Source organism: Ruditapes philippinarum, unplaced genomic scaffold, assembly GCF_026571515.1.
Source record: "Ruditapes philippinarum isolate M1 unplaced genomic scaffold, ASM2657151v2 ctg3180_1_1_1_1, whole genome shotgun sequence".
Taxonomy (NCBI): domain Eukaryota; kingdom Metazoa; phylum Mollusca; class Bivalvia; order Venerida; family Veneridae; genus Ruditapes; species Ruditapes philippinarum.
The window spans coordinates 21982-34749 of NW_026865826.1; the positions used below are offsets into that span (position 1 = coordinate 21982).

The 12768-nt window shown below is 34.7% G+C and overlaps 1 protein-coding gene across 1 annotated transcript; it reads right to left on the reverse strand.

Annotated features, from left to right (window-relative positions):
• Positions 1-6828: 6828 nt before the first annotated feature.
• LOC132730448 (proton-coupled folate transporter-like) lies at positions 6829-8766 on the reverse strand. Its single transcript, XM_060716375.1, has one exon. It carries the CDS (start codon positions 8764-8766, stop codon positions 7114-7116), a length of 1653 nt encoding a protein of 550 aa, XP_060572358.1. The 3' UTR covers positions 6829-7113.
• Positions 8767-12768: the final 4002 nt, after the last annotated feature.

Below are 12768 nucleotides of genomic sequence, written 5' to 3' on the forward strand. Positions count from 1 at the left end.
CCACACAGGTCGCTCATCATCTCCAATGCTCTCCCTGCCCCTCTTAAATTCAGCAGCCCTTTTTTTTTCACAGTGCTATAGGAAGGGGACTCCTTCCAAAGAGTATCCATGAAATTTTCATGGATTTCCCTTTCTTGCAGAAGTACTTAATGACGGCTATGATTTCAACTGTCTCCATTTGTTCTAAATGACACACCCCTCTTCTGATCAATGTGTGTTTTATGTTACTTATTCTGTGTAAAACCGCGTGTAAGTCGGTCAGTAATCTTTAATAAGATATCGGTATCGACGTATCGTGTGTAAATGCCAGTGTAGTGATATCGGGCCGAGAATTTTTCGATCATACCTCTCGTATACCGAATACATAAAAATTGTGGCGCTTGGCGCAACTTTAACGGAGGTTAAATAACATGGACAGGCCAAGCTGTATTTTTTTCAACAATTGACAAATAAAAGTGACCAAATCTTATAAGCTATTTTTTCCAAAAATTTGTATAAATCCATTTATATATTAAGTTCATCACGTCAAGATTCTCCAAGAGTATGTCATATATTTTCATTCTTATGTACAAATATTTTCTTATTGATTGTCATGCAGTGAAATGCATAAAAACGGCGCGCACTCTCGTTTAAGAGATGTTCAACGGATTCTAAAGTCCGTTGAAATGGACAGTGCCATAACACAATTAAGACCACTCAAACGTATTGATAAAAGGCGTATAAAACCGCCAAGACATAAGAGGTTAATGACATGCGTTTAGAGTTTTATAAAAAACTTGACTTAGCAAGTTTGTACAATGTAGTGGCAAATGCAGTGTCAGTAAAATACCAGAATGTAGTTTTATTTATATTTCATATAATATCCTTGTATATGGACATTCTTATCAGCAGACATAATCTTAGTTTATATGTAATCCTTTCATGCCTCAACTGAATACATGTACCTTTGATGTAATAGGCGTTTTAACTTCCTAAGAAATATATGTTTTAACCCTACGTTGGCATAAGTGACAATATCCAAGCTCTCATACGTAGCACGTTATAAATCAACATGGACTTCCCACAATAGCTGTTATCATTACCTTTATATACCGAATTTCTTAAAGAAAAATATAGATATATTTCAAGTGAAATTAAGGAAAATCGATCTAAATGTTGTTTTTTTTTTTTTTTTTTTTTTTAACTTTTTTTTTTTAAATATTAGTTTAAATTAAAGAATGATACACAACAAAAAAATCAAATATCAAATGTTTTACGTAAGTGATTCGTTACTATGTAGATAATGTTTTATCCAAAGCACGCCACCCCTTCAGCACATATGAACCTCGAATTGAATTTTAACCGCCAAATCCTTTCCTTGAAGCCAACTCTCAATAAATGTTAAAATAAGGGTTTGTTTGAATGTTTACCATCGTTCTGCGTTTACATTTTCCAAAAAATTTGTTTAAGCGGAAACCATATTTACATTTAAGGCCCCTGTGACCTTGACCATTGAACTAATAATCCCAAAATCAAGGAGTCATCTACTACATATGGGTATTCAATATGTGAAATATGAAGACTTTGTGAAAAATAGTTTTCATGATAATGAGCGGAAACCTGTCTGGCAGTTAAGGCCCCTGTGACCTTGACCTTTGACATAGTAGGTCCAATATCAATAGGAGACATCTTCTAGTTAGGACCAATCAATATGGGAAATATGAAGAATTTGTGATTTATAGTTTTCGAGATAATGAGCGGAAACCATTCTGACATTAAAGGCACCTCTGGCCTTGAACTTTAACCTTGTTAGCCCAAAATCAATAGGGGTCATCTTGTAGTTATGACCAACCAGTATGTGAAATATGAAGATTTAGTGATAAATTATTTCAAGATACATGTAATTAGGGGCGTCCGTGGCCGAGTGGTTCAGGTCGTTGACTTCAAACCACTTGCCCCTCACCTCTGTGGGTTCGAATCCCGACAGGGACTTTGGATTCTTTCATGTGAGGAAGCTATCCAGCTAGCTTACGGTACGTCGGTGGTTCTACTCAGGTACCCGTTCGTGGCTGAAATAATGCACGAAAGGGCACCTGAGGTCTTCCTCCACTAGTAAAGCTGGAACGTCGCGATATTACTTATACTGTGTCGATGTGACGTAAAACCCAAAACAAACAAACAAAGAAAATACATGTAATTAGCAAAATCCATTCTGACATTTTTGGCCTATGTGACCTTGACTGACATTTAAGGCACCTCTGGCCTTGAACTTTAACCTAGTTAGCCCAAAATCAATAGGGGCCATCTTGTAGTTATAACCAACCAGTATGTGAAATATGAAGATTTAGTGATAAATTTTTTCAAGATGCATGTAATTAGCAAATTAATAATGATAAACAATCAGTATGTGAAATATGAAAACTTTGATAAAAACTAGCTTTCAAGATAATGAGCGGAAACTATACTACCATTTAAGGCCCCGGTGACGTTGACCTTTGACATAGTGATCCCAATATCAATAGGGGACATCTACTATCTTGGACCAATTAATATGTGATTTATGAAGACTTTGTGATTAATAGTTTTCATGATACTGAGCGGAAACCTGTCTTACATTTAAGGCCCCTATGATCTTGACCTTTGACATAGTAGTTCCAATATCAATAGGAGACATCTTCTAGTTAGGACCAAGCAATATGGGAAATATGAAGACTTTGTGATTATAGTTTTCAAGATAATGAGCGGTAACCATTCTGACATTTAAGGCACCTCTGGCCTTGAACTTTAACCTAGTTAGCCCAAAATCAATAGGGGTCATCTAGTAGTTATGACCAATCAGTATGTGAAATATGAAGATTTAGTGATAAATAATTTCAAGATACATGTAATAAGCAGAAACCATTCTGACAGTTTTGACCTATGTGACTTTGACCTTTGAACTAGTAACCCCATAATCTAAAGGGGTCATCAAATAATTATAAACAATCAGTATGTGAAATATGAAAACTTTGTAACAAATAGCTTTCAAGATAATGAGCGGAAACCATACTACCATTTAAGGCCCCGGTGACCTTGACCTTTGACATAGTAATCCCAATATCAATAAGGGACATCTACTATTTAGTACCAATCAGTATGTGAAATATGAAGATTTAGTGATAAATAATTTCAAGATACATGTAATAAGCATAAACCATTCTGACAGTTTAGACCTATGTGACTTTGACCTTTGAACTAGTAACCCCATAATCTAAAGGGGTCATCAAATAATTATAAACAATCAGTATGTGAAATATGAAAACTTTGTAACAAATAGCTTTCAAGATAATGAGCGGAAACCATACTACCATTTAAGGCCCCGGTGACCTTGACCTTTGGCATAGTAATCCCAATATCAGTAGGGGACATCTACTATTTAGTACCAATTAATATGTGAAATATGAAGACTTTGTGATAAATAGTTTTCATGATGAGCGGAAACCTGTCTGACATTTAAGGCCCCTGTGATCTTGACCTTTGACATAGTGATCCCAATATCAATAGGAGACATCTTCTATTAAGGACCAATCAATATCTAATAAAGACTAAGTGATAAATTTTTTTCAAGATAATAAGCAGAAACCATTCTGACATTTTTGGCCCATGTGACCTTGACCTTTTATACTAGTAACCCCAAAATCAATAGGGGTTATCTACTAGTTATGATCAATCAGTATGTGAAATATAAAAACTTTGTGATAAAAGCTTTCAAGAAAATGAGCGAAAACCATACTACCATTTAAGGCCCCAGTGACCTTGACCTTTGAAATAGTGATATCAATAGGCGACATCTACTATTTAGGACCAATCAATATCTGAAATATATGACTTTGTGATAAATTGATTTTCATGATAATGAGCGGAAACCATTCTGACATTTAAGGGACCTGTGACCTTGACCTTTGACACAGTTTTACCAATATCAATAGGGGACATTTACTAGTTAGGACCAATCAATATTAGAAATATAAAGATTTTGTGATAAATTGTTTTCAAGATAATTAGCAAAAACCATTCTGACATTAAAGACTATGGTGATCTTGACCTTTGAACTTGTGACCCAAAAGTCAATAGGGGACATTTACTAGTTAGGACCAATCAATATGTGAAATATGAAAACTTTGTGATAAATAATTTTCAAAATAATTAGCAAATACCATTCTGACATTAAAGACTCTGGTGATCTTGACCTTTGAACTTGTGACCCCAAAATCAATAGGGGTCATCTACTAGTTATGACCAATCAGTATGTGAAATATGAAGGACTTTGTGATAAAAAGCTTTCATGATAATCAGCGGAAACCATACTAACATTCAAGGCCCCTGTGACCTTGACGTTTAAACAGTAACCTGCAAAGCAATAGGGAATTTATCGCCATTATCATTGTAACATAAAATATTTATCATAAATACTTTACACAGGCATATTAGTCCTGCTTTCCAATTGTTTTTTGTTGTTTTCATTGTTAATGTGTCAAATTATACAATATTTTCAAACAAAACATATACAAATTATCTTTATTCTGATACTTTCAAACAAAACATATGGTCATCTACTAGTTATGACCAATCAGTATGTGAAATATGAAGACTTAGTGATAAATAGCTTTCAAGATAATGAGCAGAAATCATTCTGACATTACAGGCCCCAAAATCATTAGGGGTCATCTAATAGTTATGCCAAAACACTTTGGGACATGAAAACTTTGTGATGAATAGCTTCCAAGATAATGAGTGGAACCATTCTGACATTTAAGGCCCCTGTGACCTTTACCATTGAACTAGTGACCCCAAAGTCAGGGGTCATCTACTTATTATGACCAATCAATATGTGAAATATGAAGACTATAAATAGTTTTTAAGAAACAATGAGGTCTACCGACGTACAAACCAACAGACCTACCGACCGACATTAGCAAAACAATATACCCCCTCTTCTTCGAATGGGGCGGGCATAAAAAAGATCAATATAGTTGAAGTCAGGACTGTAGAATCACGCTTTGACTTTCTTCAAAAAAGCTTTGATTTTCATAGAAAATATTGTAAAAGTTCACACTTTCCTAATCAATGACATTTCTCTAGCCTTCAAATTTGGGGTTAAAGTGTATCTGGATCAGCGGAAATTTACATATTTCTTTACCAACGCTCAATTTTGAGATCCATATGTAGTTCATCCCCGTGATGAATACATTCCATCATTATTTAATTAATCTATGAAAATACATTGGTTACAATATGTATTATTCATTACAACTGTACACGAACACTGTAAATTTTACTCCCATAGCAAATTAATATAAGTTTGCAAGATTTCATGTTTGAACTCATTACTGATAGAAATTTAATGATATTTTCATTTCAGTTCATTAACGAGATAAATTTGAAAGAGCAGATACATTTCATGCATTTTTAATGCATATACATATTAAACTGCAACCGGAACCTTAGATAACATATTACTACAACATACATGTACTGAAATGTCCTCCAAAATTTTATTATGCTGTCTGCTGTGTGCACCAAACGAAAATTTGACGTCTTTGGTTAATGTCACGATTATTAATTTTAGACAAACATTTACCAGGAGAAAATATGTTCTCATGAAAAAGGCAATAATTTGAAATGTTTTTCATCAGAGATATTTAACTTGACTATTGATATAATCGAGGCTGCTTTGAAGTCTGTATTTTCTAGGCAATGTAAACTTGCTAGCCAGTATCATGTTTTTATTTGAAGTTACATTGTGTTTTATTCAAACATTGTGGCCAGAAAGACAAACAGACATTTTCGTTTATGGGGACTCATTTTGAAAATACTTTTCACATTACCATTGTGGCAATTTTATAATGCAATTGGTGTATCACTAGAAATAACCATGTTTTATATGAATCTAATGAAAACTCAATATGTGGTTATCGACTGTTTTGTATCAGTTTTCTGTGTGCATGCACATAAGGCTTTCCGGGGCGACTGTAAAAGAAAGTTTGTCGCAGCAGGGTCTTTCAAATAGAAAAAGAGCCTGGTCGCAGTAAGTAGTAACTGGTGCATTTTTTAACAACCCTGTCCTGCCATAATATATAAGAATAGTCCATTCAGCAGCCATGGTCAGACTATACAATTAACCAATAATTACATAGATCATCTACTCATTATTTCATCCCTGTTTAATAACTTATACAAGTATTACTCTTAGATACGACTTGGTTAGAAAAGACAAGCAATAAACATGAAAATCCATAAATTCCTTTACACTTCCTGGAAAATTGCTTTGTGCTTTTCTTCATGTAGTTAACAATTTCTGAGAATTGTTTACATTTACATCAGTTTTAGTATAGATTATCGTAATTTCATTACATGTGGAAGAAATTTGAAGAAGAAAAGATGTAATTTATTCACATTTTATTATTTCATATCATATCATTCACAGAAACTTTCAAACACAATCATGCATTCAGTATGTCATATATTTCCTTCCATTTTACCTGTATTTATTCCAACATTCATAAAAATATAATTGTTCACATTTATATCATTATGTATAATCAACAGATCTGTTAAAAAAAAGATCAATCCACAACATCAGCAAATATTTTATCAACATATCATTTAATACGATTAAAGCAAGGATATTGCCTGCTTGAATATACAGAATAGTTCTATCAACCTGAAAGACAGCAAAGATCACCTGATTACATGAGCATATCAAATAAATCTTCAATTTGGCTGGGATTTAAGTTAAACCAGCATTGTAAATGACATATGAACTGTTGTTGTTTTTAAATATATACATGTAGTTGATATATAGTGTTGATAATATGTAAATAATTTTTAGGATTTAACGAAATATGGCCTGTATGTATTTGGAAACATTGTCTTGGACAAGTTTGATTGCAGATAAAATCTTGCAAAGTACGAAAATAACCGAAATGACCCGAAAAATATAACAACATAAAATATGTGAAAAATGAAGAAAAAAGAATTTAAGAAGTGTAAACTTTTCAAAAGAGATGTAAATAATTTAATGCATAAATTGAAATAATATTATGACATACCCAGAACACTATTTATACATAATCATATTTAATTTGTAACATTTCAAGATTTTGGCCAATCCGAGGAATATTTATGTTTTTTGAAGCTTGATGTTTCATTTAAATGGACTTTCTCAGTAGAGCAATATTTGAATGATTTTGTGTTTGAATTACCACTGGATATTGCATTTTGTATGTGTTTTGATGTTAGTTCAATTTCTTTTAAAGCGGTCGATGACAGCTCGTTGCTGCTTTGATTTTGTGCTGGTACATCCGTTTCAGGTCGTCTGCATTCGCAAGACTGAGTGACAATCCTCGTTATTGAAAGTTTTTCATCTTTCCTAAAACACTTACTTGAGATACGTGCGGCTAAAATAAGAACATTTATGCCTCCCATTACGTAGAAAACCAAACCCGGGCATATATTAACAGTTGAACTGTACAAATAGACAAAAACTGCAGAGCCAATGCATTTTGACAGCGTGTCAATAATGGCGAAATTAATAAACATTTTACCAAGCTCATGTTCGTTGACAGTTTTGCTTAAGATTGACCATATGCATGGTCGGGCTAACAATGCTGTGGTCCATACGATCAACAGTGCATAAATCATCCAGGACGTGTTACTAAGTCCAACTCCAAAATACCGAGATACGTTGCAGAGTAATCCTAGAATTATGACAGTCGAGTCGGACATTTTAAAAACATGTAACATGAACGGTAAAAGCACTAAAAGACTGAAACCGTAAGTAATACATCTGATGGCTAGATAATACGAGTACCATGACTTTGTCCAGCTGAACGGTCGAGCTGTTACATACATAAGAAATACATCATCTACGCCATTAGTGTCACAGCCGTAAATAAATGTCAGGATCAAGTAAGCCATGACAATGGACCGAAACGAATTTGTGCCACTTTCTTTCAACAAATCTGTATACGTTTTTATACCATTCAAAATCTTAGAGCAGTTACTGTTGCCAGTCTCTAGTTCAATATGTTCTATATACTCATTCTTCATTGTAGAATCAATTTCTTGTACAAACACCGCTATTGATAGAGCTGTCAAACACTGTATACCCACAACAACACTGAAAGAAATCAACAACTCCCACTTCAGAAGTCCTGCTAGTACGGCACCGAAAGCTTGTCCTACAGCACTTATACCGTCAAATAAAGAAATGTACTTTGTCCTATGGTTTCGATCCGAAACTGTTGCCACATACGAATTTACAGACATTGCAGCAACAGCGGTGTTTCCGAAAACTGATTGTGGTAAGGTTCCAAGAAGGGCAATCCATACAGCTAGAGAACCCGTGTACATACTACATATATAAATTATTGCTGAAAATATAATTCCAACACACGGGACTAACATTGGTATTTTTCGACCTCTCTTATCACTCCATGCTCCAAAAAATAATCCGGAGAAAATGACAGGAACACTCACAAATAAACGATATATTATGAAATAAATTCCAGCTTCTTTTCTAACCTCGCTTTCAATTACCGGAAGTTGCTCAATGTTGCCACAAATTGTTATGTTATTCAGAAATCTCTTTTCACATACGGCACGGAGAAGGTATGGTCCTACGATAGTGTCAAACATGCTGACCCCCGTTCTGAAGAAGAAATACGTAACACCAATAATAGTGAGTTGAATTCGGCTCGAGCTCAAGCAGTTCTTAGCTTGTCCCGTGAATTTTCTTATTTCCATATATACACGTAAATAACTTTACTGTTTGACAGTAGTATGTGCCATTTTCAACATAGCAATCTAGATAAAACTATATTGTTAAGTATGAAACTATAGTTCATGCTAGATTTTTAATTATGATAAATGTTAATTATGACTTTAATTTTGTCTTGTTTTAAAATATATGGTTAATTAAATAGTCATATCGCAAAAATAATATCATTAACAATACCGGTACATTCATGTCAGTAAAACACAAAACATTGAACAATTTCTAGTTATTGCCATTTAATTCTTAATTAATTTAATGTTATAATGTCATTATGTCATTAAACCACGATAAAAAATATCGAGAAAAATGCTTTAATATTGTTCAGATTTTAATATTTGTAATGGCATGCCAGCCAGAGTATTTCAACACATGTTTATTGGCACCGACAGTCCCTTATAAATTTAAAACCAAAAAAGTTCCATGTGTGCTGAAGATCTCCATAGGGGATCGTCAAAACTAATAATCATTATAGTGTTTTTGATGATAACAATAAGTTAACTGTCTAATGTAGCACTGAAAGTGCCAAAGTACGATGATTGATAAAAAAAGTTCTCAAACCGATATACTTCGGTAGTCAGAGAACCCAACTTCTGTTCTTACTTTTCAATATATCACCTATTACATCAATGCACTTTGCCCACCTGTGCTCCAACATGTTAAACCCTTCAAAATATAACTCTATTTTGGTCCTCAAAGAACTCATTGACCGCCTCCATGACACCTTCATTGCTTCCAAAATGTCTACCACGAAGCTTGGTTTTCAGTTTCGGAAAGAACTAGAAGCCAGAGTGGACCATGTCAGGAGAATATGAGGAGACTTATTTCAAAGCTGCAATCAGTTGCAGCAGCCATCGCAACTTGTGATGTGTGAGCTGGCGCATTGTCGAGCAGGAACACAACGCATTGAGTCAGTTTGCGCGCGATTTCTTGACGTAGACGTCTCAATTCGTATGCATAGTTTGTACCGTTTATGGTACGACCTTGCTCAAGATAGTCAATCATGATTATTCTCTGACTATCCCAAAAACTTGAAGCAATCATCTTCCCAGCTGATGGCACTCTCTTGAATTTCTTCGGAGGGGTGAGCCAGGGTGCTTCCACTGCATGTTCTGTTTTTAACCAGGTTTTCAGAAGGAAAAATCTGGTTATTAGATTGAGGTATGTCGGCGGGCGGGCGGGCGTAAACAATTTCTTCTGTGCGCAACTCCTCCTACATTTCTCAACGGATTTTGACCAAACTTTCATAGAAGCTTTGTCATCAAGTGCCCTGGTGCATATTGTCAGGGTTTTGTGATTGGATAATAATCGACTTAATTACGGACCTTTGTTTTTTTTCCTTATACAGAATACATAGTGAACAATTTCTTCTGTGCACAACTTCTCCTACATTTGTCAACGGATTTTGTTCAAACTTTCACAGAAGCTTTGTCATCAAGTGTCCTGATGCATACTATTGGGGTTTTGTGATTGGATAATTTTTGACCTATTTATGGCCCTTTCTTTTTTTTCCTTATACAGAATATATAGTGAACAATTTCTTCTGTGCGCAACTCCTACATTTCTCAAGGGATATTGTTCAAACTTTCACAGAAGCTTTGTCATAAAGTTGCCTGATGCATACTGTTGGGGTTTCGTGATTGGATAATTTTTGACCTAATTTCCGCGCTTAGTTTTTTATTCCTGATACAGAATATATAGTGAACAATTTCTTCTGTGCGCAACTCCTCCTACAAAATAAATTTCTCAAGGGATTTTGTTCAAACTTTCACAGTAGCTTTGTCATAAAGTTGCCTGATGCATACTGTTGGGGTTTTGTGATTGGATAATTTTTGACCTAATTTCCGCGCTTAGTTTTTTATTCCTGATACAGAATATATAGTGAACAATTTCTTCTGTGCGCAACTCCTCCTACATAATAAATTTCTCAAGGGATTTTGTTCAAACTTTCACAGTAGCTTTGTCATCAAGTGTCCTGATGCATACTATTGGGGTTTTGTGATTAGATAATTTTTGACCTATTTATGGCCCTTTCTTTTTTTTCCTTATACAGAATATATAGTGAACAATTTCTTCTGTGCGCAACTCCTACATTTCTCAAGGGATATTGTTCAAACTTTCACAGAAGCTTTGTCATAAAGTTGCCTGATGCATACTGTTGGGGTTTTGTGATTGGATAATTTTTGACCCTAATTTCCGCGCTTAGTTTTTTATTCCTGATACAGAATATATAGTGAACAATTTCTTCTGTGCGCAACTCCTCCTACATAATAAATTTCTCAAGGGATTTTGTTCAAACTTTCACAGAAGCTTTGTCATAAAGTTGCCTGATGCATACTGTTGGGGTTTTGTGATTGGATAATTTTTGACCTAATTTACGCCCTTAGTTTTTTATTCCTGATACAGAATATATAGTGAACAATTTCTTCTGTGCGCAACTCCTCCTACATAATAAATTTCTCAAGAGATTTTGTTCAAACTTTCACAGAAGCTTTGTCATCTAGTGCCCTGATGCATATTGTTGGGTTTTTGTGATTGGATAATTTTGGATCTTATTATGGCCCTTTGGTTTTTCCCTTATATAGAGTATATAGTGAACAATTTCTTCTGTTGCCCAACTGCTTCTACATTTCTCAAAGGATTTTGTTCAATATTTCAGAGATTAGCTTTATCTTCAAGTGCCCTGATGTGTATTGTCAGGGTTTTATTATTGGATAAGTTTTTACCTTTTATCTTATTATGGCCTTTTGTTTTTCCATAAAATGTAATTGTTTTTGTAATATATCCAATTAATCACAACAAACTTTATTTAGTTATAAAACAGAAACTATCTAGGTCTTTGCATGCCTGCCAGCTCATCTGCCTGCTTTTGGGTCAAGTAGAGTCAAGGTCAAGGTCATTGTTGCTAAAAATAGAAAATCTGTTTCCAGTCAGGTCACTGTTACTAAAAAAAGACAATAGGTTTCTGGTCAATAAACAGTTTGGAATAAGATATTTTTATAAAATTTGTGGTAAAGCAAGGTTTTATGATGACCTCACCTGGGATGGCTTTTTGGTCTCCTAGGGTCAAGGTAACAGTTACTAAAAACAGAAAATTTATATTCATGATTTACATTGCACAAAGTTACATTGTTTGTTGCTTGTATTTGTATTTTAACTACAACATATTTATCTACAATGGTGGTAATTGAAAACCTGGTTTCATGACATTGCCATGTTTCTTGTTTGGATGGTCGACCCATGTTTCATCCTGAGTTACGATCCGGTAGATAAAACCAGGTTCATCTGCAAAGTGAGAGAAAAGATATCTTAAAATGTCAATCCTGGTCAGTTTCTGGTCTAGGGGACCTACAGAACGGAAACCTTTGACATGCCAAAGACATCAGTCAGAATTGCTGAAGTGAAACATAGCTTATACCCACTTCCCTAGCAATGCTTCGCAGGTCTCGACTTCTATCGCACATGACCAGATGGTGCACAGCTTCGGCAGTTTCATCGTTGGGTGCCTATTTTAGCCGCCAAGGCAGCTCATCATCTCCAATGCCCTCCCTGCCTCTCATAAATTCCGCAGCCAGTTTTGTCACAATCTATAGGTAGGGGACTCCTACCCAAGATTATCCACGAAATCTTCATGGATTTCGATGGGAAACATCCCTTTTTACAGACTTAAGTACTTAATGACGGCTCTAATTTCAACTTTGTCCATTTGGTCTAAATGACAACCTCTACTGATCAAAGTGTGTTTTATGTTACTTAATCTGTGTAAAACCGCGTGTAACTCGGTCAGTAATCTTCAACTAGAACTATTGCTGAATGCGATTCATACCCCCACCAATGTCCTTGACAGAAGACCACTTGGAAAGGTGGTTAAGGGAATAACTTATGTGGCACAAATACATAAAAAGAAATTATCTCTGGTGAAAAAAAGACTAATATTATCAAATCATGTTCGAAACAGTTACAAATAACCTTTC